At 36.2% G+C, this 24,469-nt stretch overlaps 1 protein-coding gene across 5 annotated transcripts in view; it reads right to left on the bottom strand.

The window, feature by feature from the left end:
- SLC12A1 (solute carrier family 12 member 1) overlaps positions 1-24,150 on the bottom strand; it is an 82,954-nt gene extending 58,804 nt beyond the window's left edge. Inside the window, exons 1-8 of one of the 5 annotated variants that reach the window (XM_088797189.1) lie at positions 23,997-24,150; positions 22,295-22,910; positions 11,116-11,247; positions 10,888-10,963; positions 5,655-5,750; positions 5,057-5,152; positions 3,274-3,413; positions 1,090-1,200 (exon numbers count right to left, since the gene is read on the bottom strand). In XM_088797189.1, the coding sequence (XP_088653315.1) occupies positions 1,090-1,200; positions 3,274-3,413; positions 5,057-5,152; positions 5,655-5,750; positions 10,888-10,963; positions 11,116-11,247; positions 22,295-22,714 (1,071 nt within the window). In that variant the 5' untranslated portion in view covers positions 22,715-22,910; positions 23,997-24,150. Of the gene's footprint in view, positions 1-1,089; positions 1,201-3,273; positions 3,414-5,056; positions 5,153-5,654; positions 5,751-6,285; positions 6,382-10,887; positions 10,964-11,115; positions 11,248-22,294; positions 22,911-23,996 lie in introns of all 5 variants that reach the window. The other 4 variants (XM_088797190.1, XM_088797193.1, XM_088797192.1 and 1 more) reach the window with 4 other exon arrangements.
- Positions 24,151-24,469: the final 319 nt, after the last annotated feature.

Below are 24,469 nucleotides of genomic sequence, written 5' to 3'. Positions count from 1 at the left end.
GATAGGTTAAGCAGTTTACTAGAGGTCATATGGACATAAAGCAGACTCACATGCTAGCATTCTAACAGCAGAGCTGGAGCTTTAAATTCTACCGTCTCCTGCCGTGAAACTACATTGGCTCCCTCAGGGAATAAAGTCATCGAAAGTAGACTCCCCATTATTTTCTATTCAGTGCCCTGTTTATTTTCTTCACAGCACTTTTACAATTTACCATCTTAGATTTACTAGTTTACCTACCTGATTATTACTCATATCCTCAGAGACCATATTCTCAACCAAGTAGGAATTGTGCCTGTTTTATTCACAATGGAATATCCAGAGCCTAGCAGAATCCCCAGCACATGTAAGCACTTAATCAATTTTTGTTTAGTGTAGGAATACATAATCCATAAGTAAGTGCCATGTAGGAACATTTCCTATTGCCTTATATAGGTGGAAGACATTGGCCATCTTTTCATTTCTGGTGACCGATTGAGGTCTAATTGCCCATCTCCAGGCACATAGGATCCGTTTCTATTGCACCAGTCACTCTAGGGAGTTACGAAGCAGGTAATAAACATGCTCCCCATCACTCAGAAATTGCTGTTTTACTACTAGTTAAATCCAGATAGTCTCTAGTTCCAGGGCCTCTGATGCTCTCAAATTTGCTACTGACGCACTTACTGGATTTTAGAAGAGAATGATAGTTTCTGCGTCTATTACCTTCTCCCAACATATTTGCCATTTCTTTTGGCTTTTAGCACCTTGAAAGGGGATACCAGAAGCGGGATTGAGAGGCTTCCAGCATGTACTGTTGTTATGATCATAAGGGGTCTTGTGTGTGATGATGGCAGCAACCTTGATAGTTGTGACTGTGATGATATTATAAAGGACAAAGTACAGGTCTGATCATGTGTCACGTGAGCTGTGAGTCATGACTGCCTGGACCTCGGGCTTTGACGGCTTTGGTGTTCCACCACACATTAACTTACAATTTTTCCATAGTAAGTAATAATAGAAATTCTTTTTGAATATGAGATTCCTTCTATCCCTGCAATTTGTTCAGGACCTGACCAGCAGTTGTTGATAACTTCATTGTGAGAAATTCACCTTTGCTTCCCATTCCATTCCAGCTACTGAAATTCCTAAAAGAATCACCACTGTAATGGAGCCTATTATCCGGATATCATTGGTTGGATCCACCATCATTGAATCACTCTCCTGGAAAAAAATTTGCAAAACTGGTTAGAGATGGAGGTTTTCTCCCCCTATATTTCTTTTTCTTTTTTTAAAGATTTTATTGGGTAAGGGGAACAAGACTTTATTGGGGAACAGTGTATACTTCCAGGCCAGTTTTTCCAAGTCAAGTTGTTGTCCTTTCAATCTTAGTTGTGGAGGGTGCCGTTCAGCTTCAAATTGTTGTCCTTTCAGTCTTAGTTGTGGAGGGTGCAGCTCAGCTCCAGGTCCAGTTGCCATTGCTAGTTTCAGGGGGCGCAGCCCACCATCCCTTGCGGGACTCGAGGAATTGAACTGGCAACTTCGTGGTTGAGAGCCCACTGGCCCATGTGGGAATCGAATTGGAGTTAGGAGCACGGAGCTCTAACCGCTTGAGCCACTGGGCCGGCCTCCCCCTATATTTCTTATTGTAGCATTTAACAGTAAGAAGAGATACTGTGCACTAATGTCTGGGACCATAGAGGATAATAGAAAACTGAAGTGCTCATAAATATGAGAAGATAAATAAACTAACATTTTTTCCTACAATAGGCCTTTGATAGCTAAGGTTAGGAGTCAGAAATTTTAGAGATTCATTCTGGTTACAGCTTTTGAAGCTATCGTAGCATCAAGTAAAAGTATGTATACGTACATATATCAAGTTTTGTTTCCGAAGAATGGCTAGTTATTTTTGTGTGTCAGGGAAATCCTAGAGGAGTAAAAATGAGTGGTTTCCAGTGTGAATAGTTGAACATAAGTGTTATTCAATCAAATAACAAGCTACACAAACCAGGTAATGCACCTCTTGAAGATAATATACCTTATGAACTACATAATCCACTCATTTATTTATCTAAGTTTTAAATAGAGGTACTGTTACCGATTGAATTCAGTGAGTGCTTTCACTGTTACAAAAGGAGGACTAGAAGTTTGTTTGTTACCAGCTAATTCCCATGCTCATATATACACCATCTAGGTGGGGCACCTAAATGAGGAAACACCTAGTGTTCTGCAATAAGTTATTTTAATGTTTGAACTTTCTTTCCCTTTGAAAATCTATAACCATAATAGTAATACAGTAATCTCCCTTTATCTGCAGTTTCACTTTCCGTGGTTTGAGTTACCCATGGTCAACAGTGGTCCAAAAATATTAAATGGAAAATTCCAGAAATACACAATTCAGAGGTTTTAAACAGTGCCATTCTGAGTAGCATGATGAAACCTTAAACTGTCCTAGTCTGTGCTGCCTGAGACATAAATCTTCCCTTTGTCCAGTGTATGCACGCTGTATGATACCCGCCTGTCAGTCACTTAGCAGCCTTCTCAATTATTAGATCAACTGTCATGGTATTGCAGTGCTCGTGTTCCAGTCACCCTTATTTTACTTAATAATCGCCCCAAAGTGCAAAAGCAGTGATGCTGGCAATTTAGATATGCCAAAGAGAAACTGTAAAGTGCTTCCTATAAGTGAAAAGGTGCATATGGTACAATAAGATATTTTGAGAGACAGACACCCACATTCACATAACTTTTATTACAATGTTATTATAATTGTTCTATTTTATTAATAGTTTCGTTGTTAGCCTCTTATTCTGCTTAATTTATCAATTCAACTTTATCATAGGTAGGTGTGTATAGGAAAAAACATAGTATATGTAGTGTTCAATACTATCCATGGTTTCAGGCATCCATAGGGAGTCTTGGAATATATCCCCAATGGATAAGGGGGCTACTATATGCTGCTGCTGATAATACCCTTTATTTATCTGTTTTGTATTTTACACAGTATTTCATTTGCTCTGTATCATATTTCTATAAAATACACAGAACAGCATTATTAACCCATATTATGGATTTAGAAAACTGGTCCAAAATCTCTCAGCTGGTAAATATGAGAGCCAGGATTCCAAGCCAGTTCTGATGCCAAGCCTAGGGCCCCCTCAACTATCCAACTTCCACGTTCTGCAGAATAAACCTATTTCCTCTCATCTGGCCATCATGATATGCCTTTGTGCCCTGAAAAAACAACTTGAATCAAATCATCTTGCTTGGCTAATGAAAAGAAAAGCTTTTACTTACCTTAAGAAGGTCGACCACAGTCTCAGCAAATCCCACCACATACATAGCAACAGCCACCGCATTGGCAAAAGCAAAGATCAAGCCTATAGACCCACCAAACTCAGGCCCTAAGCTTCTGGAAATAAGATAGTAGGCCCCACCTGAAAAAAGAAACAAACATTCTCTACATTGAGGAACAACTGAGGCATTTAGTACATGACCAAATAATTTTGAACATCTGAAAATGCTTGACATATTAATTATTCTAATAAAAATATTATAATTTCCTAACTTAGCCCTTCTTTTCACTCTGTGTATATTATATAATAGAACAACCTGACTTAATAATGTAATAGAACTATCCTGACTTAATGCTTTGTCTTTAAAAAAAATTCACTGGCGAGTTCAATCAATAATGTAAATGAAGTAAAATTTTATATCTGAAATTTCCAGGAGCAGGTAGGCCTAGGCAGAAAATGAAGTGAGTGAAATTTATCACTGTTATTCTAACTTCTTTTCTGGTATAAGTTTGCTGTTTAAAAAAGTTACCTGTATAGTGCTATGTATGATTCACTCTATAAATCAGACTTGGTTGTCTATGTTTTTAGCTCAAGAAGACATTATTATTGCCAAATACCCATATGTATATGGAGGTGGCAAATGGGAAGGAAGGCAGGAGAGGGCTTGGAACAAGTGCTTCTTCCTTGGACTTTGAAAAGGTAGTTCTATATATGGTTGTGTACTTCTGTGCACGTGAAAGACTGAGCCGGACTTGCTAACTGCCTCGAGGGTACTGAGAGCAGGTTACTGGAAATAAAAAAGACTAGATGTTGAAAGGCCTAGATAACGAGATATTATCACAGACTGTAGCAAATTAATAACATTCTATATGGAGCTAATGTTAGAAGTCACAGAATGGTAGGGAAATGACACCGAACAAACATATCTAAAAACAAAACAAAACAATCTTTTACTGAAAAGAAATTTTCTCCACCTTATTAATTCCTTTCGATTAAGGGGTCAGGGTCCCCTCTAAAAGTGTTACCTATTACCTAGGTGGTGCAAATCCCCATTATTTCTTTTGTCCAGATTATATTAAGTAAATTAGCTAGGCAGTTACTTAGGCATGGTCAAAATGATAGACAGGCAGACATTGTGAGAGCAGGTGTATTGTGGGTAGGGTGGTGTTTTAAAAAGTGTGTGATGGGGAGACCTGGATAAGGTACCCAAGTAGAGACCCTGAGGAGCAAAGCAAAATGGGAGAGGGGAAGAAAGGAAGTTAGAACAGTGATAAACTTCATGCACTTCATTTTCTGCTTGGGTCTGCTTGTTCCTAGATGATTTGAAAGAAACTGTTTTGTTTTTATTTTCTTTTTAAGGATCTTCTCATGGCTATTGGCCACTGGGAGCCATGTTGGGGTAAACGCTGAGGACTTGACTGAGAAGTATCAGCAGTGTCAGCAGGGGGCACTGGAGAAGAGCCATGCTGAGGGGACCTGGGAGAGAGCCAGCAGGGCTCATTCAAGGCACAAAGAAATTGCCCTCTTTCTAGACACCTGGCCACTCTTTACTTTACAAACATGTTTAATCACAGGAAATGGGTCAAAAAAGTCTTTCCTGGAGAGCTCTCAATTTTAATTGAGAAGAATTTTGCCTTACTCCTTAAATTTTGGATGATTTTGTTTTGTTTTAAGGCTTTGAGGGACTCATTATCGATATACAATTTTTACTTCCCACATTAAACCAATTCTAGACATTACGACATAACCAAAGCTTATAGACACAAGTAAAGGAATTGGCTTACCTCCTCTTACTACTCCATTTGTGCAAATAGCGGACATAGAAATACCTGTGAGTGTTGTCACGACCACACTCAGGCCAATGATGATCACTCCAAGACCTGTAAAATCCCCCAAGAAAAGTGTTTGGCTCCAGTACTTCAAGAAGTCACCAATACTTCAGGACGCAGCAGCTGGAATCTTGTGATGAAAAACCTGAAATGTTCTAAAAAGATCCCATTCCACGAAGGTCTAGGAAGCACCTGAAATGTACTAAACTTTAAACTGAAGCCATGTCCAGGAATCATTTTCCAAGAAACTCCAAGAAGTGTGCAGGTTAGCCTGAGAAATAAAACTTTTACCCAAGGAATTGGAGAATCTGGAAACCATGACCTGCAATGTGCCAGAGAGTTCCGTCAGAAAAGAGAAGATGGCTGACCAGAGTGGACCAGCACTTATACTCACAGTACCTTATGTATCCTTCTGAATCTACCTCATCCAAAGAATTAGTCAGGCTTCAAGCACGTTGGGCTACTTTCTTGTCCCCATCAAAAAGAAGTATATAAAAAGTTTTTGCCTACCCGTAACAAGTGATGAGAGCTTTAGATATCTTAGAAATTTTACCTCCACGAACAAACCCGTTAGTTGCTATTGCGGAAGTTGACAACCCAGTAATAGAAGTTACCATGGTGGAAAGAAGAATTATGAGAACTCCAAGACCTGTCAGCAATGAAAGATAAAAGATATTACATTTTACTTTTCTTCCTTGGATTCCCTATTGCCACAAACTATACTGCCTTTAATTGAAGTTTTCACGTCCAAGCCTTGGGCCCCAATGGAGTTCCTTGGTGCTAAGGAGAAACTGGCATAAAGATCAAGCCAGAGAACTGCTCATTACAAAGAAGGATGATTTCCAAAGGTAAACACAATCTGAAATGCAGCCCTAGAAAGGAAAAGTTGACTTACGCTGGTGTCCTGGGAGAGAAACTACCCTGGCTGTGAAAAGACAAAACATGACATTTGACCTTCTCTCTTGCTTGAGAGGAACCTGAATGAGAAAGCTGGGGGTTTGACAAAGGTTAAATCCTTCCCCATTCTTCTTGTATCTCTCTTGCCTGGGGGGGCGGGGGTGGTGGAAAAAAAGGAACCAACTTGGATTACCTTTGAAAACACTCCAGAAAGGTCAGTGGTGAACTATTTGAGCCTGTGTTGCCTTTACCTTACAAATGATCGTGCAGGTCACAAGTTTAATTACCTCCTCTGACATATCCATTTGTAGCAATAGCAGAGGTGGATAAACCAGTGATAGCAGTCACTGTCACGGCTAAGCCGATGATAATCACACCAAGACCTCAGTTGAGAGAGGAAAAATAGAGGCAATTAATCGGTAGAACAATCCGTTAGATTGTTTACATAAAAGCCAGCAAGTCTAGGGTAATCACCTAAGGACCACATTTGAGTTAACAAGTTAGCCAGGGAAAGTGCTCAGCTTTGACGTTTTCTGCCTGTTGTAGCACACATTCTAGGAACTCAAGAGCTAAGATGTGCAGTGAGAAGTTGCACACAACTGCACAACTGTGGCTGGTCAAAATTTAATGTAAACTGCATTTTTGATGAGGTTCTAGACACCTATAAACATTATAACTGGTCCACACAATTCCAAGCTGTTAATATAACTAAAGAGTAAATGTTCATCTTTCCAGGTAACTATTTTTTTTACATACATTTGGTTGTGTAAGTGTGGAAAATGACACACAGTATAACAAATCGTTCATCTGGCAAATAAGTAAAGTAGGAAGAACCAAATTAAATGAGTTTCACTCATTGGCTATGTGACCTCTGGCAAGTTACTTATTTTCTGAATCAAAATGGCAAAGAAATGAGAAAGAATGCATGTGTAGAGTGGCTAGCTTAGTGCGTAGAACACAGCACATAGTCAGTGCACTGCCTTTTGATTAGATCCACAATAATCATAAGAGCTATATGTTAGGTAATATGAGAAATGCAAGGAACAGATAAAATGAAACGAAAAAGTCTGCCCTCAACGATTTTACGGTGGAGAAGGTCAATGATTACGAGTGGGAGCAGGTGGCAAGCCAAAATTCAGCTTCAAAAAATACACAACAAGGATACTGCAAAACAGCAGAATAGGCCACCCCCAAATGTGCCACTTCAATATAAAGATTATTTTGAGCTACAGGCAAATGAGAAGCAGATACCTCCCCCTATTGGCCTAAAATCAGGACATAAGTTTGCAAAGGTATCTCCTCTTTCCCTTTCCCTGGAAGGGCAGAAGTTAAATCACCAGATGCAATTCTAAACTCTTGGCAGCTGGAGATGATACCAGAGGAACTTACATAACAAACTTTACTTATCTTCCATTAATCCCCTCCATATATTTGCCTTCCAACCATTTGCCACTCTAGAAACTCAGTCCTTTTCCTGTCTTGTCACTTCTCTAAAAATGTATCATTCTCTGGTTAAGATGCTGTATAAGCCCAACTCTAACCACCCCTCTGAATTCCTCATTGCTGAATCCTCCCATGTGTATGCACATTGCACATGTTCATAAACTTCTGATTGTTTTTCTCTTGTTACTGTCGTTTGTCAGTCTAATTTGCAGGGCTTTAGCCAGTGACCCTAATATGCATAGTGGGAAAACAGCTTTTCACCCCTGCAATACCTTCCTCAATAGAGGCCAACCCAGAATTCGGGGAGAAGTTGCGGGGCTGAAATCACCCTAGTTCCAGCCAGAATGTTCTTGTCTGGACCTGTGTGGTATGTATGCTCCCCTATACAAAATGATGCTCCATAGTTGTTGTTGACAGTCTCTCTTGTTCCAAGGATGATTAGAAGGGTAGTTGGCCAAGAGAGGCTATGATCTCTCTGGTCATGCCCTGGGAGAAGGGGGAGTGGAGAGAGATTAAGGATAGAAATGGGAATGAGATACTGGAGGCTGGCTCTTTTGATGCTCCCCGCTGTATCCTGGCTCTAGCAGAAGTGTGTAGGCTATTTTACAGGTTAAATTGCAGTAGGAAGAGGCTAACTGTGGGCATGACATGCAAACTTGGGCCGTATTGCTTTGGCCCCTGTAGACTCTTAAAAGTTTGGTGTTGTAAGAGAGAGTTGCACTAAATTTTTCGTATCTGTTGCATCACCACTATATCACTAAGTCGCCTCAATTGTTTGTACCCCTAGAGGTGATTTTTTTTATCTTTTGTACATGATTTTGCTCTTGCCTTTGTTTTGTGGAAGTTTGATATCAAATGTTTAGCTCTCACCAGCAACTGTATAAGGACATATAGTTGCATTTCAGGACATTAAACCTACTCTGACTATATTATTTCCCTACCCTTATTTTCCCTTTGCCTCTACTTTTCCAACAATTTTTAATTTTTCCTTTTGCATTGTATATATTTTTGTAAATCATATGATATCTTGGAAACAAATTTTATATATTTAAAGAATGAAGGATCTGCTTCCCTCTCATATTCAAACATACAATCCCAGGACATAAGGCAGTTGAGAGAACATTCAGTTCATATTTTCTCAAAATGTGGTCTTTGAACCACCTGCTTGAGGAAATGCCTGGGGTGCTTATTAAAAATGCTCAGACCTACTGAGTTTAGATCTTTTACAGTGAATCCCTGGATTCTGCAGTTTTACAACTTAACTTCCCCTGTAACTCTTATACACCCCACAGTCTTAAGACTATTGCACTACTCTCAGCCTATCTCAGTTTGTGTCTGCCTATTCAGCAAGGTTCTTTAGCATTATCTTCAAAGAGTTCACTGGGAAACAATTAATCCAGTTCTCTAATATTCACATAAGAAAATCGAACTCACAGAATATAAATGACTTGCTTCAGGTCATACCTGCTTTTCACACCATTTTTCTCTGCCTGATGGTTAAGTTTATTGGAAATCATCTTGCCCCAGCCAAAGTCTCCAAGACAGAGAACAACTAGATGTCATTATTGGCTCATTCTTCCCTTTGCTTTTGGGGACAAGATAGCCAAAACTCTTAGCCTCTGAATGGTTACCTAAGGGCTATAGCTCCTATTATACTGCTGGCTCTAACTTCCTTCGGGCTTTGTTCCCAGGGTCTAGGCTTAACGCATGTCCAGGTTCCTTCCCCAAACTATTCACAGAAGAAGAAACTACTTGTATTGTTTCTTTTCTTACCCAATAAATGGGATGCAGATGGTGACTTAATCAATTCCTATAGCTTTAAGTTTACAGCAAAGGCCAATAAAATAAGTAAGGGTAGTAATAAGTTTCTAAAGTCTATTTTCTGAGAATTAAAAGAAAAAAGAACAACTTCCATTCAAAGGAAAACTTATTGAACACCCATTTAAATAGAACTCTATACTCTTCTAAAGTAGGCTTGAAATACTTAAATAAAAGGTCCTTATTAAAACAATACTGATATCTGAAAGTATACTAAAAATTTAGCAGAATGTACGATTCTTCATATATTACTGTTTTGCAATAAACATGAAACTGGATTAAATGTGAAGAGGAATGTAGGATATGATTAAAGTTCAGATTATGGCCCAAACATATGGATGTTAAATAAATTGCATTAAAAAGAATTACTCTTGCCCTTGGCTACACTCACACCTCCAAACAAAGTAATGTTTCTTGATGATCTCAATAAGTTACTAAACTGCCCTTAAAAACCTAATTTTGCATGAAGCCCTGGAGCAAAACCTTGGCAATATTAAGATGCAGATTTTCCAGGGAACAGCATATACTTATTTTGGACCCTGAGGCTGTAAACCCTCATTTGCTATGCATCACAAAGCCTGCTAGCCGTCCTTTGTCAGGAACCCAGCAGTTGCCAAACATGAAACATGGAAAAACTATGAGAACTGGTTCCAGTTTTTCAATTTACAACTCAGCCCTTTCTTTTTCTGAGTGATTCTAAATGTGTTTTGAGGAGTGAAGGCAATAAATAATGACCAAGTACCTTTTGAATGTGAACTGAGATACATTCTGGAATAGTATCTGAAAGCACATCTGAACCTCTATGTTCTTGATAGTAATGATTTATCAGTCTCCCCCAAAAGTGAACCTATAATGTATTTTCCATATGTAGCATAGAACACCATTAATTTTTATTACATTAAATCAGGAACTTTGATAAAATTCAAATAAATTTTTCATGTAAATTTTATTAATATACTCTCAATAAAAAAAAATTTGCCACAGGAAATAATACTTTAAATGGGATATAATATTTAAAATATTAAATAATCTCGCACAGTAATTTCAACATCATTTTCCATTTAGAAAAATTAGCAATAGTTACATACATTATCTTAGTCATTTTACTTATTATTTTAAGCAATACTTTATTAATCTTTGTTTTCTTACTGCTGGGTATCTAAAAGTAACACAATTATTTTCTTTGGAAAATGTTCAACAATTCCGCATTTTTATGAGTCAGGTCACATTTTCACCAGTTTTCCCACAAGTTATTTTTACTTAGTGAAATTTTGCCAATAATCAAAAGGGAGATACTCTGATAAATTTCAGTATGTCCCCAAATATGAATACTATGATTTAAAATGAACGTGTCTCTATATGCCTGTGCACCTAAAAATCTATGAAAAGATAGAAATATTTCCTTGAGCATTTATCTGGTTGGCAAGCTGGAAAATTCTAGTCTCCCAGCAGTTAACGCTTCACCTTTCCCCTCTGACAAACACTGTCCAAAAGGCAAAGTGAAACAGCCCAAGAGCAGATTATTTTTGTAACCTTCATCTCACATTCAGCATTAATAATGAAAACAAATTGCTTATTGAGTTTACAATTTACATTGAAAATTATATAGGAGAGAAAAAAATGCTTACCAATTCCAGCTTCTCCAACAATCCAGGAGAGGCGAATGAAGAGCATGACACCCCAGATATTCAGCATGCATCTTACCTGTGGATTGACGGAGCAGGGAAAAGGACATGAGAAGTGATAGTGGGGTAAGACCTAGGTCTTTGTAACTTGGTGTTCAGGTCTTGTTAACATTAAGTCTACTAGAACATTGAATAGATAGTTTTCATTTGTAAACATAGGAGCTTTCTCACCAGCACACCTTTCACCCATCCAAACTTCACAGCACCGGATTGATCTTCTTCTTTGTTTTCAGCTTGTTCATCTCCAGGCATCCCATCACCATTAGCAACCCTGTCAGCTGAACCAGGGGTCACTGCCACATTCTGCATTTTTACAGAGAGCAAAAACATAGTGTATGGTCAACAAATACACAATTCCATAAGACTTTCAGAGGCAAATCAAAACAATTGACGTAAAAGTTTAGATGAGAAAACAAATTCTAGTCATTTTAATAAGATAAATAATGTTCTCCCTGGGAAGGTGATGGGTTTGTTTTGTCAGTGATTTTAGGCACCAAGACTGCAGGGGTGGTGAAGGAACCTGGGAAGTTCTTCCACTATTGAGAATATTACCTTAGGGGAAAATGGCCAGATTTGGCTTTGTTTAGAACATGGAAAGAACTAAAGAGAGAAGAAGGGATGCAATAAAGGGAGGGAAGTCTGTCAAGAGTGAATGAGGGTCTCTGAAAAGGCTTGGTAAGAGGGCTGAACAATTAACCTTCCTCGCTAACACAGGGTACCTGGCCTTTCTTCCATTATCCTCTTTGGGTCTAATTTTATTCGTCTAAAATAATAATGATAAAACTTCTCTAATCACATCAGAGGATCTTTAGGAGGATTCAGTGAAAGAACAGATAGAGAAGTGTTTTCCTTACAAAAAAAAAAATGTAGAGGTACTGTATTTGCAATGGCTACACGAGTGCAATTCATAAAGGGAAAATTTCTTTCCGATTTGACACACCTTTGCCTGAGAACTGTTGGATGTGCTACTAGTAATGTACAGAAGGAAATAAATCTCACAATTAGAAAGATAGGCCAGTAGAAATAAAAAGTAAATAGTATAAAAAAAGTTTCAAACCTTTATTTTGTTTTTGTTTTTATTTTCCTGTGCAATTTGAAAAAGAACTTCCTTGTCATTAGGATAGTCTCTGAATTCAATGGGGGAGGAAATAGCTCTGCTTCTCTCAAGAACAACTCTCTAATTTCTCTTTTAGGTATGACTTTTATTAATTTCAGATGCATCCACTTAATTTAGCCTATCCACACCCATCTGACTCTTTAATGGTTAGATTACACCCTTTTGAGCGCCCCAAAAGCAATCTTTTCCAGTAAGAGTTTTGAAACCATTGGGGAAGTCTCTTAGATTCAGCATTAATTATCATTATTAAGGAACAAGTCTTATTTAAATGGTCTAAATTGGTTTAAGCCTAGAATGATGTGTTCTGACATTACTAGCTAAGAGGTCTTGGACAAGGGTGTTTTTCCCCCCTCTAAAATGGGACTGATGTGAAATAAATATTCAGCATTTATTATAAGGTCTTTACTTGGGAATGATCAAAGATCTTGCCTTTGACATGCTCATGGATTCTTGCTTCTTTGGGTTTTGGTGTACCATTAACCTACCCACTGTGAACTGACCCTAATTTGGACTGTTTACTCCAACTGATTTTGACTTCTTGTCTCCTTCTTCCAGCATGTTCTTCTTCCCTCTGTAGGTAAGGGTTTCTCCCAACTTTGCTCCCCCATAAGACTTTTTTCGTGATACCAATGTGACCTTTGGATAACCAATGTAATACAATGCAGTAAAGTTAATGTATATGTATGTGTGAACTGAATTGGAGGAAGATGGTGGTATGGTTACTTCTCCTCAACACCAACCAAGGGCTTGTCATATAGCAGGCCATCAGATAAATACAGTATTGAATGCATTTTGTGGCCCGCAAGTCCACCTGAGGAGCAGATAACCAAGTTTTTAAATCTGTTTTTGCTTTCTATTTCTTTTCTCTTCCTTCCCTATTGGGTATTCCATTTCTCATTATTTCTTTTGTATGGGCCACATAAAAAGGGAGAGGAAGGGAATGAATCCTAAGCCAGACAATTTTATTATCTTCTGACAGCATTGGGGAAGAGGACTGAATGACAAAGGAAACAAATTAATAGTTAAAATTTAGTACTGAATTACCTGAGGATATCTTAATCTTAGGCATCCTCAGGCCCTATTTGTACAAATAATTAAAAGCTGACATGTATTTATATCAGTGTAAAATATGGATAAACAAAGTCCATGAAAATGAAGACTGAAGTAGCAGGACAGGACTTGGTGCTCTATACCAGCCACAAATGTGAGTTGTGTATGGAAGTGGCAATTTTTCAGGAGCTATTTTTTAAAAAGTGAAAAATAAAATAGTGAAATAACATGGGTTCAGACTTGGATCCTTAAAATTTAAAAACGTATTTAATTTCTGTAGAATATCATACTCCTAATATTTGCAATGTAAATATTCACTAGCAGTGGTGGCACGCCACCTTGTCAGAGGAACCTGAATTAGAATGTCTTAACTACATTTTACTTAATAGGATCTATATAAAGTATTATTATTTCAACATGTAATCAATATAAAAACATTAACAAGATATTTTACATTCCTTTTTTCATACTCTGCCTTTGAAATCTGGTGTGTATTTTCCACTGACAGCACATCTCAATTCAGAACAGCCACATTTCAAGTGCTTAATAGCTGCATGGCACTAGTGGGTACCATATTGGATGACACATGTCTATATGATAGAGCCAATTACAGACGGATGAAACATTTGAGGTTGTTCTCCAGTCATACAAAAATTCTACATTTTTCTGAAAGGATTCCATGCACGTAGGCAGCTGAGGGGTCAACAATAACTTTCATTTCCCACGACTGGAAAAATCAATGAGAGCAGGGAATTGAGGAATATGTTAAAAAGTCCATGAATGTTGAAGGGATTATTTGGTTAAGAGAATCATTTATTTGACTTAATTTAAGAAAAACTTTTTACATTGTCAATATTCTAGTTAATCAAGATCCTATGGCCAGATTGAGAAATACAAATTGCCAATTATAAAAATAGTCATGGGAATGTAAAGTACCTCATGGGGAATATTGTCAATAATATTGTAATAACTATGTATGCTGTCAGATGGGTACTAGACTTATTAGGGTGATTACTTCACAAGGTATATAAATGTCTAATCACTACATTGTACACTGAAACTAATATAATATTCTATGTCAAATGTAATTGAAAAATTAATTTAAAATTTTTAAAATTTAAATGTTAATATGCTTTGGAAAAAAGAAAAAGAAGAAAAAATCCCATGGCCAGACCATCAGCAGCTACTCATTCAGGGAGAAGGCAATTTCCTTTTCCTGGATTAACTGGGGATCCCATGAGACAAAGCCTAATCATTTGCTTTTTAAAGGCAGTCTTGGGAATAAAACCCATGTTTTATGATTAAATCTGAACTTAAGGGTTTGGTCCAGGAAATTGCTCTCCTCTCTGATGAACTCTGATGGTAACTGTGACCCTTAGATCTGGATTAATGAGAATACCAATAAGTAAAAATCATCTTACAAGGCAGGCTAAAGGATGAATAGGATACTTAAAAGTTCCCCTTAAATGAACATTTCAATCTGATTGATGCCTTTCTAGTCACAGTTTAACAGTTCTTCAATTTATCACTAGTACATCATAATATAAAGCAAAATGAATATTCTATAAAGGCATGTCAGGGAAATCATCATACATGGAAATTAGTAAGGCAATAATTTTCTCAGCTATTCAAAAATAGAGTCGATGTTGGGTGTTCAACCATCCCTAAGGTAAATATGTTCAACTTGCTAGAGTTTCAAAGTTTTAAATATGTTTATACCTTAGAGGGGAAAAAACCTCCAATGTATATTTCTTCTCTTGACTGTAAAGTTCTGATAGTAAATTTATAAGTACAAAATCCGTTTCCATTGCTCACACTCATGCAGGAGCTGAAAAACCATATAAACTAGAAGACTTGAAGTCTAGTTTTGATTCTACAATTAATTCAGGGTGTGTCCTCCAGCAAGTTACTTAATCTTTCCTGGATACTGAAAATGAGGATACATCCAGTGGGTTTCCTGAAAACCTTACTTTGAAGTAGTTTACTCTGAGGCAAAATCATTTTTCTAGGTTTGCCATCTTCCTCTTCAGACATGCCGCCTTTGTAAGCCCAAACAGCAATTATAAAGTCAACTATCATCAAAGTACTGAACAAGATTTCAGGTGGAGGGTTGTGGGGACTCAGTGGCTGTGAGCTATAACCGGTGGCTGACAGACTCCTAGGTGCTGCATGTTCTTGGGACTGAAGTCTCAAAAACCAGAAGTTTTATGATTGCTGCCTGAAACCAGTTTTTTTCCTTCATACTTTGAATTAATTTGTTCACAGTCCATTATCGTAAATGATGACCCACAACCTTTTATAAATGCATTTTAAATTGCATAGCTTTAGGGAATGATTATTTATTTACTAAGAGTTTTACTTGTGCATTAAGTATTCAGAGAAGGTAAAATAAAGTGCATTAGGAAGAAAGAAAAAGAGCAAGAGAGAGGGGGAGAGAGAGAGAGAGAGAGAGAGAGAGAGTGGGAGAGAGAGAGAGAGAGAGAGAGAGAGAGAGAGAGAGAGAGAGAGAAAGGAAGACCATTTGATAAAAACTTTGCCCCCATCCCCAATATTGTAAACCAGTAAAGCTCAATCACATGCAGATTAAGGGGTAAATAAAAAAATATTAACATATTTATTCTTTAAGTTCTAACTAGATCATATTTGCTTCTATATGTGTTTTCAAGTTTTTAGCCTTTAATCTCGGAATAGTAGAAATTTTAGACCATCATTGAAGAGGTTCCATAAATATTTAGGCCTACATGATCCCCTCCCCATTGTTTTAAACTTTCCTTCATTACTGAAATATTTAAACATATGCAATAGTAAGGAGAATTAGTATATCTCATATACCCATCACAGCTTCAACAATTACTAACATACGGCCAGTATTATTCCACCTAGTAAGCCTCTCAGACTGCTGTCACTGGACTGTTTTAAAAACAATGCCAGTAAAGACCAGATAATTCTTAAGGTTCCTATCAGAATAAAAAACATGATTTTAATGTTTATATATCTTAATATTAATATTATTGTGTTTGTACATCTCTAGCCCTTTGTGATAATGGGGAGTATTTTAAATTGTGAAAATGAACAAACAAAACAAAACAGAAACAGACTCATAGATACAAACAACAAAGTGATGATTGCCAGGTAGGAGGATGGGCGAAAAAGGTGAAGGAGATTAAGAAGTAAGTACAAATTGCCAGTTATAAAATTAGTTGCAGGGATGTAATGTCATAGGATATATAGTCAATAATATCATAATAACTGTATGGTGACAGATGGTTACTAGACATTATGATGATTAATTCATAAGGTATATACATGTCTAATCACTATGTTGTACACTTGAAACTAATATAATATTGTCAACTATAATTACAAAATAAAATAAGAACATGAGAGGTTTTTTTCTTGTTTTAAAAGTTACCATAAACCATGCCTTTAAGTCACTACCAATGGTCACAATTTATGTTCAAAATATTTTTACTACATCTGAAAACATATAGCTCACACACAAACCGACTTATATTTTTGATAACTTAGGCCAAAAGGTAGTGATGTGTGATAAATCAGATAAGCCATTTTAAGAAAGTAGAATTAAAAGATTCTTGATATTTTCCAAGTATACTTTACGGAAACGCCCACTCGACTTACCATCTATCACTGAACTGTTTATAATGAGCAATTAATGTGTTTTGTTTGTTTGTTTCCACAGAGTATTTTAATAGTGAGAGCTCCCAGGTGTGGCCTTGAGCACTAAGAACTCTGACAGGTATTAGAATGAGCCCTTAGTTGCACAGTTTCACTCCAACAAATATTTCAGGGGTAGCTTCTTGTTATCACTGAACAAACTGATGATTGCTAGGTGGGAGGATGGGCATAAAAAAGTGAAGCACATAAATGCTTCAAGACATTTATTGTCTGATTTTAATGTTTATCTTATTTGTCTTGATGATTATTTCTAACTTTGGATATCCCCATTTTGAATGCTAAAGTTTCAAATGTGAACTTTGAAACACTTTAGAAAATATTTTCTAAAGAACACATTTGTACATTCTGTTTGTCCTTTTACAGAAGATAAGCATTTATGCATTGATTTATGTGGTTTAATGCTTGTTAACTTGACTGCATGTCTTTTATTTCTACCCATAGCAATGCCATTTGACTTATAAAATCAAATTCTAGAGAGTATAGGTCAAATCTCTTTAATTCACTTTATACAGCAGCTCTTGTAAATAAATGGCTAATAAATGCTTTTCATGATGACAATAAAAATTAAGACCTACAATTAATTTTGTAGGAGAAGCAAGGATATCTCTTGGCACAGTGCCCCCACTAAGGAAGGAATTGGGATCCCCTGCTGAGCCCATCATGACTGAGGTGAGATTTCTTTTTTGTGCCTGAGTTCCATCATTTTCTATAGCTATCCAATGAGTTGAGGCAAAGTGCTATGGGAGAACAGACGGAGGATGAAATATAGTGATAAAAAAAGCATGGACTCTGGAGTCATACAGGCATGGGTTCAACTTTTTAGTATGTGACCTTTGCTTCTTGACCTTGGAAGTTTGACTTCTCTAAGTCATTGTTTTCTCTTCTAAAATGGCCATAGGATTTTATAAAACTTTCACCATCTATAAAATAGCAATAATAATAGTACTAACTTGAAGAGTTGTTATAAGGATTGAGTGAGAATTTGTCAAGTGTGAGCATCATGTCTGATACAAAAAATTCTCAGTAAAATGTTTGTTATTCTATATCACAGGCTCTCTTAATGCTTTTATTCATAAATTACTTTTAGTTGCTAACAGCCTAATGACCCAATGTGAAGTCATTCCATTGTTTTTGTTTTGGATCAGTTTATAAACAGTTGGCTTCCTAAAGAATAATATTTCCATCTTAATTTTTATAGTTATTGTATACTTTTCATAGACAATTTCTTGCAATGACATCAGAACACTGAGTTTGATAGAAAGGCTATATATTTTCCTGATTTCCTTATAATTATATTTTTCTGAAATGCTAACAATGGTGGTGAGTAAGGCTGAAAAGGAGTTCCATCAGTTAGGCCTGTAGTTAGGAATTGTGTATGAAAAGGCAACCATATGAATTAGGCTGGATATAAAAAGTGGAATTATTTTTACAAAGTAGAAATACTAGCTTAATCTTTGCCAGATGTATAATAATCATTATGCTTGTTTTGATATGGAAAGATCTCCAAAGTACATTGTTCAGTGAAAACAGCAAAGTGCAGGACAATATGTAAAATATATCACAATATGTGTTTGAAAAAAGAATACAGACAGAAAATTAGATAGGAATACACACACACACACACACACACACACACACACACACACACACATATATTATGTTTGTATAGGCATAGAAACTCTCGGAAGAGATTTATAAGAAACTCTCAGTAATGATTTATCTGGAGAGAATAAATAAGGATTTACATAAAATAAGAGATATTTCATTATATATATGTATATATATTTATGTATTATTAAATTGTATCAGTGTATATTTTACTTTTCAAATAAAATTTTAAAATTAGCTAGTATAAAAATTACCAGCATCATCAACATTTATTGAGTTTCTACCCATTATAGGCAATGTGCTAGACTTTCTAGGCATATAAACTCAAATACCATGTTTCCCCAAAAATAAAACCTAGACAGACAATCAGCTCTAATGCATTTTTTGAAGCAAAAATTAATATAAGACCCAGTATTATGTTATTATATTATATTATGTTACATTATATAAGACTGGGTCTTATATTAATTTTTGCTCCAAAAGATGCATTAGAGCTTAAAGTAGGGCTAGGTCTTATTTTCGGGAAACACGGTATTCACAAGCATCTTGCAAGATCAGTTGAAGTTCTGTAGCCTGTATAATGTTGTAGAGCAAGTAAGGGATGGAGTAATTTTTTTTTCTCTCTACTTTTAGCTAGAGTTTTTAGAAGACCTTAATTTAGAGCCATCAGTATAGGCATTTAGCTCTTAGCTACATAGAAAATGAAAAGGATTTCTTTAACTATGATCTCAAATCATTGGGATTACAAATTCTTTCAATATCTATCCCTCCTAGAGTTTCACTTAAGATAGAGACTGAAAATAATGTCTTTCAAACGTATTTTTTGTTTTACCTATTAGGACAAACTTGTCATGTAATTTGTTTTTTTCTGACTTGGAAGTTATAACCACAATTTGCACAAAATCCAACTAGTTTCTGACTAAATATGTCCTGCCATTTAATATGAATGTACCATTCCTGTATGGCTTTGATTTTTTTACAGTCACAACAAATTCTTGTAGTTAATAAAATCATTAGAACTGTTTCCATATTGAGCCAAAATCTAAAAAAAAAGACTTCAAAATAGTTGTTAAAGATATTCTGATTAATGTGTAAAAATGATTAGGGATTGGATTAAATTAGTAATAATGACAATGAATCTCAATATTTGGATTAAAAAAATTTGTTCTCTAGGACTGTATAATTTGTTGTCTTAATAAAGCTTAGTTGTCATGTAAGTAAGCTTTATATAATATAAATAGTGTGTTTAGTAGGTACTTTAAAGGTTTTCTTTTTTAAATTTTCAATTACAGTTGACATTCAATATTGCTTTATATTAGTTTCAGGTGTACAGAATAGTGGTTAGACATTTACATGATTTACATAGGGATCCCCTGTGATTATTCTAGTACCCATCTGGCCCTATTTATAGTTATTACAATATTATTTACTATATTGCCTATGCTGTACTTTATATCCCTTTGCTACATGGCTTTTTTTAAGCAATATAATCATGGATTCAAAAAAGATCGCCAAACTTGTGCTATGTCAATTACTTTCCACTGTAAAGGAAGAAAGAGATGAATTGAAGAAGGCCTTGACTGTCAATGTCTGCAGTCAAAGGATAGCACAGGAGTAGGACATGTGGAGAGGCAGATGTGCCCCTACAAGTTCAATAACACTAGAGTGGTCCTGGCTATGGGAATGTGCCAATTGTAGGTTCTGTGGTTGTATCTGCTCCCAATTTGGCTATGCAGATACTTCTGAATAATTTAATCAAGACGAAGAACCCTAGATAAGTCAGGGTCAAGTTCATAAAAAGAGTTTACTTATTACTATGCTCATTCAGAATTATGCAGGGGATTGAACCTAAACCTAATTTTTAATTTATTTAATTTGCCATTCCTTCGTATATGAGGGAAAAAAAGTGCTTTAAGTCAAAGTTATGTCCTTAGTCTTATTTTATTCTTTGAGAACAATACCATATCGCAAACAGCTATCAAATCTGTCAAATGCAGCTAATGCATTCTAGCTGTGTGTCCATTTAGATGACTTTCTAACAATGTTCCCCAGAGTTTTTTCCCCTTACATAAAGATTTACATGTTATTGATTTAGAAGTTATAAATAAGCTACTCTTCTCTCTCTCTCCTGAATATCAATCCTAAGAACAATGTGAGTTTACTCCATTTCCTTTCTAATGGAGTTAAAATTTTCTTTTGTTGTACGTTGGGGAAGAGGGTGAATGAGAATATTTAAATTTTGATCACAATTTTATGAAGGATGCAGCTTTAAAAATTATCATGTATGAAGAGGTAGAGTATGGTGGAATAGAATTTCAGGTCTTTTTTTTTTTTGAAAGGAATTTGCTTTATTTCACTTCTTCAGAATGAATTAAAATCTCTTTATAGTACCCTCAATTTCTCTTTCTGCCCCTCCCACATCTTAGAAATTCCCTGTGCCCTCTTCTCTCAGCCTTCTTTTCCTCTTCCTTTTTTCTCTTCTCCTTTCCTTTTCCCTTAAATAGAAAAGTGATACCTCAGTCTGATTTCGGGAGCTTCAAATTGGCCTTCTTCTTAAAAATATTCATGGGGGCTGTCATTTTGTCTGACATTGACACATTGCTCACTTCTCTTGGTGAAAGCATCAAACATCCCAGACAAAATCTAAATCTTACGTCTACAAAGAAACCAGCCCTGTAGCAGAGTGTTGCCAATACAGTATACAGGACAAGCAAGGTTTGGTGGGAGAAGGGATAACAGGATAGACTTCAAAGCATGGGCTACTCCTCAGGAAGTCAGTCAGGCTCTGGTGGTAGGACCCAGAGTCAGGGACCCTGAACAGCCAAGGAGAACAAGTTTTAGAGATGGGCTTCCTTGTAGAAAGAAGGATGATCAGAAACTAAAGGGAGATTTTCACCTTCATTAGCATCTCTCATGAGTGCAGTAGTCCTAGAATCCCTGGAGTGGGTAACCATTTAATACAAATGGTTACACCAAAACAATTGTTGAATGAATGAATGAATATCAAAGAAATTATTTCCATCAATTTTTTTTCCCTTATTTTAAAACTTGGGCAAGAGTAAATTACATGTGGATATGTGACAGCTAATTATTCTTCTCAGCAAGTAATTATATGCATAAAGAATGATATTCATTCCTAACTGTGTTCCAGAACAGGAAGATAAAGTGCATCAACATATTTTAGAGCAAGTTATGGAAGAGGAAATCTACTAAGCTTATAAATGATTTGCTACAAGACTAGAAAAAGTGCTGCCTCATGTTTCTCGCTGATTTGGAAACTTTGGCTATATTCCTTAAATAATAAAAAGTTTAGCCACATCTGCCGCTTCTGTACTTAAACTTAATTTAGTTACTTTTATATACTTAAGTGCACTCAGGAACCTGAGGCAAAACTTTGAAGAAGAAGGGATAAAGTGCTCAATCTTATAAAACTCTGCTGTCTCTTTAAAGAATATAAAAATACCCATGTGCACTAAAGGCTGTCACCACAGTATCAACTACAGCAAGCATCAGGGATTTTTTTTTTTTTTTTTTTTTTTTACAACTGTTGTAGAGGCATTACTATTAAGGTGAAACTAGGTTAGTATTCAGTTTGGCATGTTTAACCAAATGCGAATTGAGTAGACAACAATTGTAAACAAGATACAGCATATTGCCTAACTTTCAGATTCAATTTGCTAGGTCTCTGTCCTCAGTAAACATTTGTGAAACACTTTTGTGTATTTTCTGTTTATTGGGAACTAGGGACATTCATGTAAGTAAGATGGATGGTTTGGAGTAGACCCATCACTGGAAGCCTTTACATTTCTAGTGTTATTAAAGAGCAGGACATCACCTGAATGAGGAAGGGAGGATACCTGCTGGTGCCCTTAAGCTTACCTTGGCAAGTTGCTCGTGAATCTCAAGCAGGCTGGGTCGGTTGATCTTGGGCCCACTGACGCTGCCGGTGTTGCGATAGTACTCGATTTTCGGAACAGCATCCATGGTGTTGTGGCCAAAGGTTTGTAGGTAGTACGTGTTTGTGTGAGAATCATAAGCATGGAAAGTGGCATCTGTTTTAGCAGTTTCTCCATTTTGGAGGAAATTGTCATAACACTCCTGTTTCCCAGGCCTAAAGCTGACTCTGAATCTGTTCTGAGCTTCATCCCCAAAAGAGGTTTCCTCATAATGTGGAGGGTCGGTGTTGTTAGCCGCTGCTGCACTGCTCTCATGGCTCTCATGTATGACATTAACTTGAAAGCGATTGGTATTACTGGGCACTGAATCCAGAAATACATTGGAAGAGTTGTTCAGTGACATCTTCCAAACTGGATTTTTTTTGGACTAAGCTATCTACTTTATGGTTGTTTTTTTTAAAAAAATCTATATATTTCCTCCTCAAAATAAACACTAATGTATTTTAATTAGTGAGTTTCTGGCTTTTGTTCTAGAAGAATTCAATAAGTAGATTCTTGATGTATTGTCTCCTATACAATCTTCACATTGTTCTTCAAAGCTGTCATTAAAAAAGAAAATTAAACTTATTCCAAGGAATATAAATATATTTAAGTAGGAGTGGGGGTATGAAGAAACAGTTTTCTTTCACAAGACATGCAGTTTTAAATTCATTTCATTAAAAATTACCCGTCCAGGCATCTTAATCACCTGAGCAATTAAATCCCATAATAAATAACTGGGGACTTGCTTCAGCAAACAGAATTTCCAATGGAGCCATTAAAATGTTACCTGTGTTTGTAATATTTGCTTGGACTTTGTGCAATTGGATTAAATATGACTTTAGAAAAGATGTAACTACCAATTTAGTACAGTAGGAGCTGATGAGAATATTCTTAGCCAGAAACACAGCTCATTCACAGTACTAAATGTTGAAGCTGTGAAATATTTTATGATATATATATATGATTTTAAAATATTTTTAATACTTCTAGAAATTTATATTCTTGTTAGTTGATAAAAATACATTCTGTCAAGATGATGTTTCTGCAAATACTCGGTTATTTTGCAAGCCTTCAAAATGTTTGATTTGCTCATAAATTTGTTTTACAAATGCTGTTATAAAACCTTTAAAATAACATACGAGTATTCAGGGTAAGGAAATAAATCACGGTCCTTAATAAAATTGTGTGCTAGATTTAGGTAAAATAATCATGCTCTTCTGATTCTCTTTAATGAAATAGTCTCAGTCTTATCGAGAAGTTTATATTTGACTGCCAGATAAACAGACCATTGATTAATTTCACGACCCATGGTATAACCCATCTTAGAACATTTTTCCATTAGAATAATATCTCTTCATTCATACCTTAAAATTTGGCTTTTCAAAGAAAGTTCTGGAAAGATAGATAAATACAAACAGAAAGCTGCCTCTCTCCTGACATTATTAAAGCTATTTCTTTGAATTAAAAGAAAAAATCTCAACTTCAACTCTCAAAAGACCTTTCCTGGGGAAATTGTAAGTGAATCTGTTATCTCTTTAGTTTTTATAGAACATCCCACTTCTCTTCATAGTTCTTGATATCTTTGCCTTTCCTTTACTCCTCAGAATCTACTTTATGACATAATATTAATTGTAATTTTTTACCTTGTCCAGAAATGTTTACCTTACCAACCAGGAACCTTCTTCTCTCAGGAAGTGTAACCTGCTTCAGCATCACCCAGGCATATATGGGGCACTTAGTTTTCCCCCTTGGAACCTTAGGCTTCTTTTTATTGGTTAGAGTCTTCCTTGAAAGAGATGCCTGAGCAATGATTGGCCTGGAATAGTACTGTAAGTCCTGCCCAGTCATTAGCCCTGAGGAACCTTAAGTACTACATCAACAAGTAACTAGTAGTAAACCATTAATCCTTTTAGACAGGAAGTAAAATAAAGTTTCTTTAATTCATAAGGGGAGTTATATTACTCAACAGCAATCACCTAAGAAAATATGAGCAGTACTTCAGTTGTTTGGAACTGAATAAATCAAATCCCGTCATCTTAGTTCACATGATTCCTAATGACCTCCTATTGTTCAGCACGTGTAGCAAAATATTGTCCCCCTGGGATAGTTTCTATAC

This window comes from Rhinolophus sinicus, chromosome 3, assembly GCF_057876585.1.
Source record: "Rhinolophus sinicus isolate RSI-liver-muscle chromosome 3, RSI-T2T, whole genome shotgun sequence".
NCBI classification, from domain to species: Eukaryota; Metazoa; Chordata; class Mammalia; order Chiroptera; family Rhinolophidae; genus Rhinolophus; species Rhinolophus sinicus.
The sequence above is the reverse complement of the archived record's forward strand: the minus strand, read 5'-3'. Positions and strand labels throughout refer to the sequence as shown.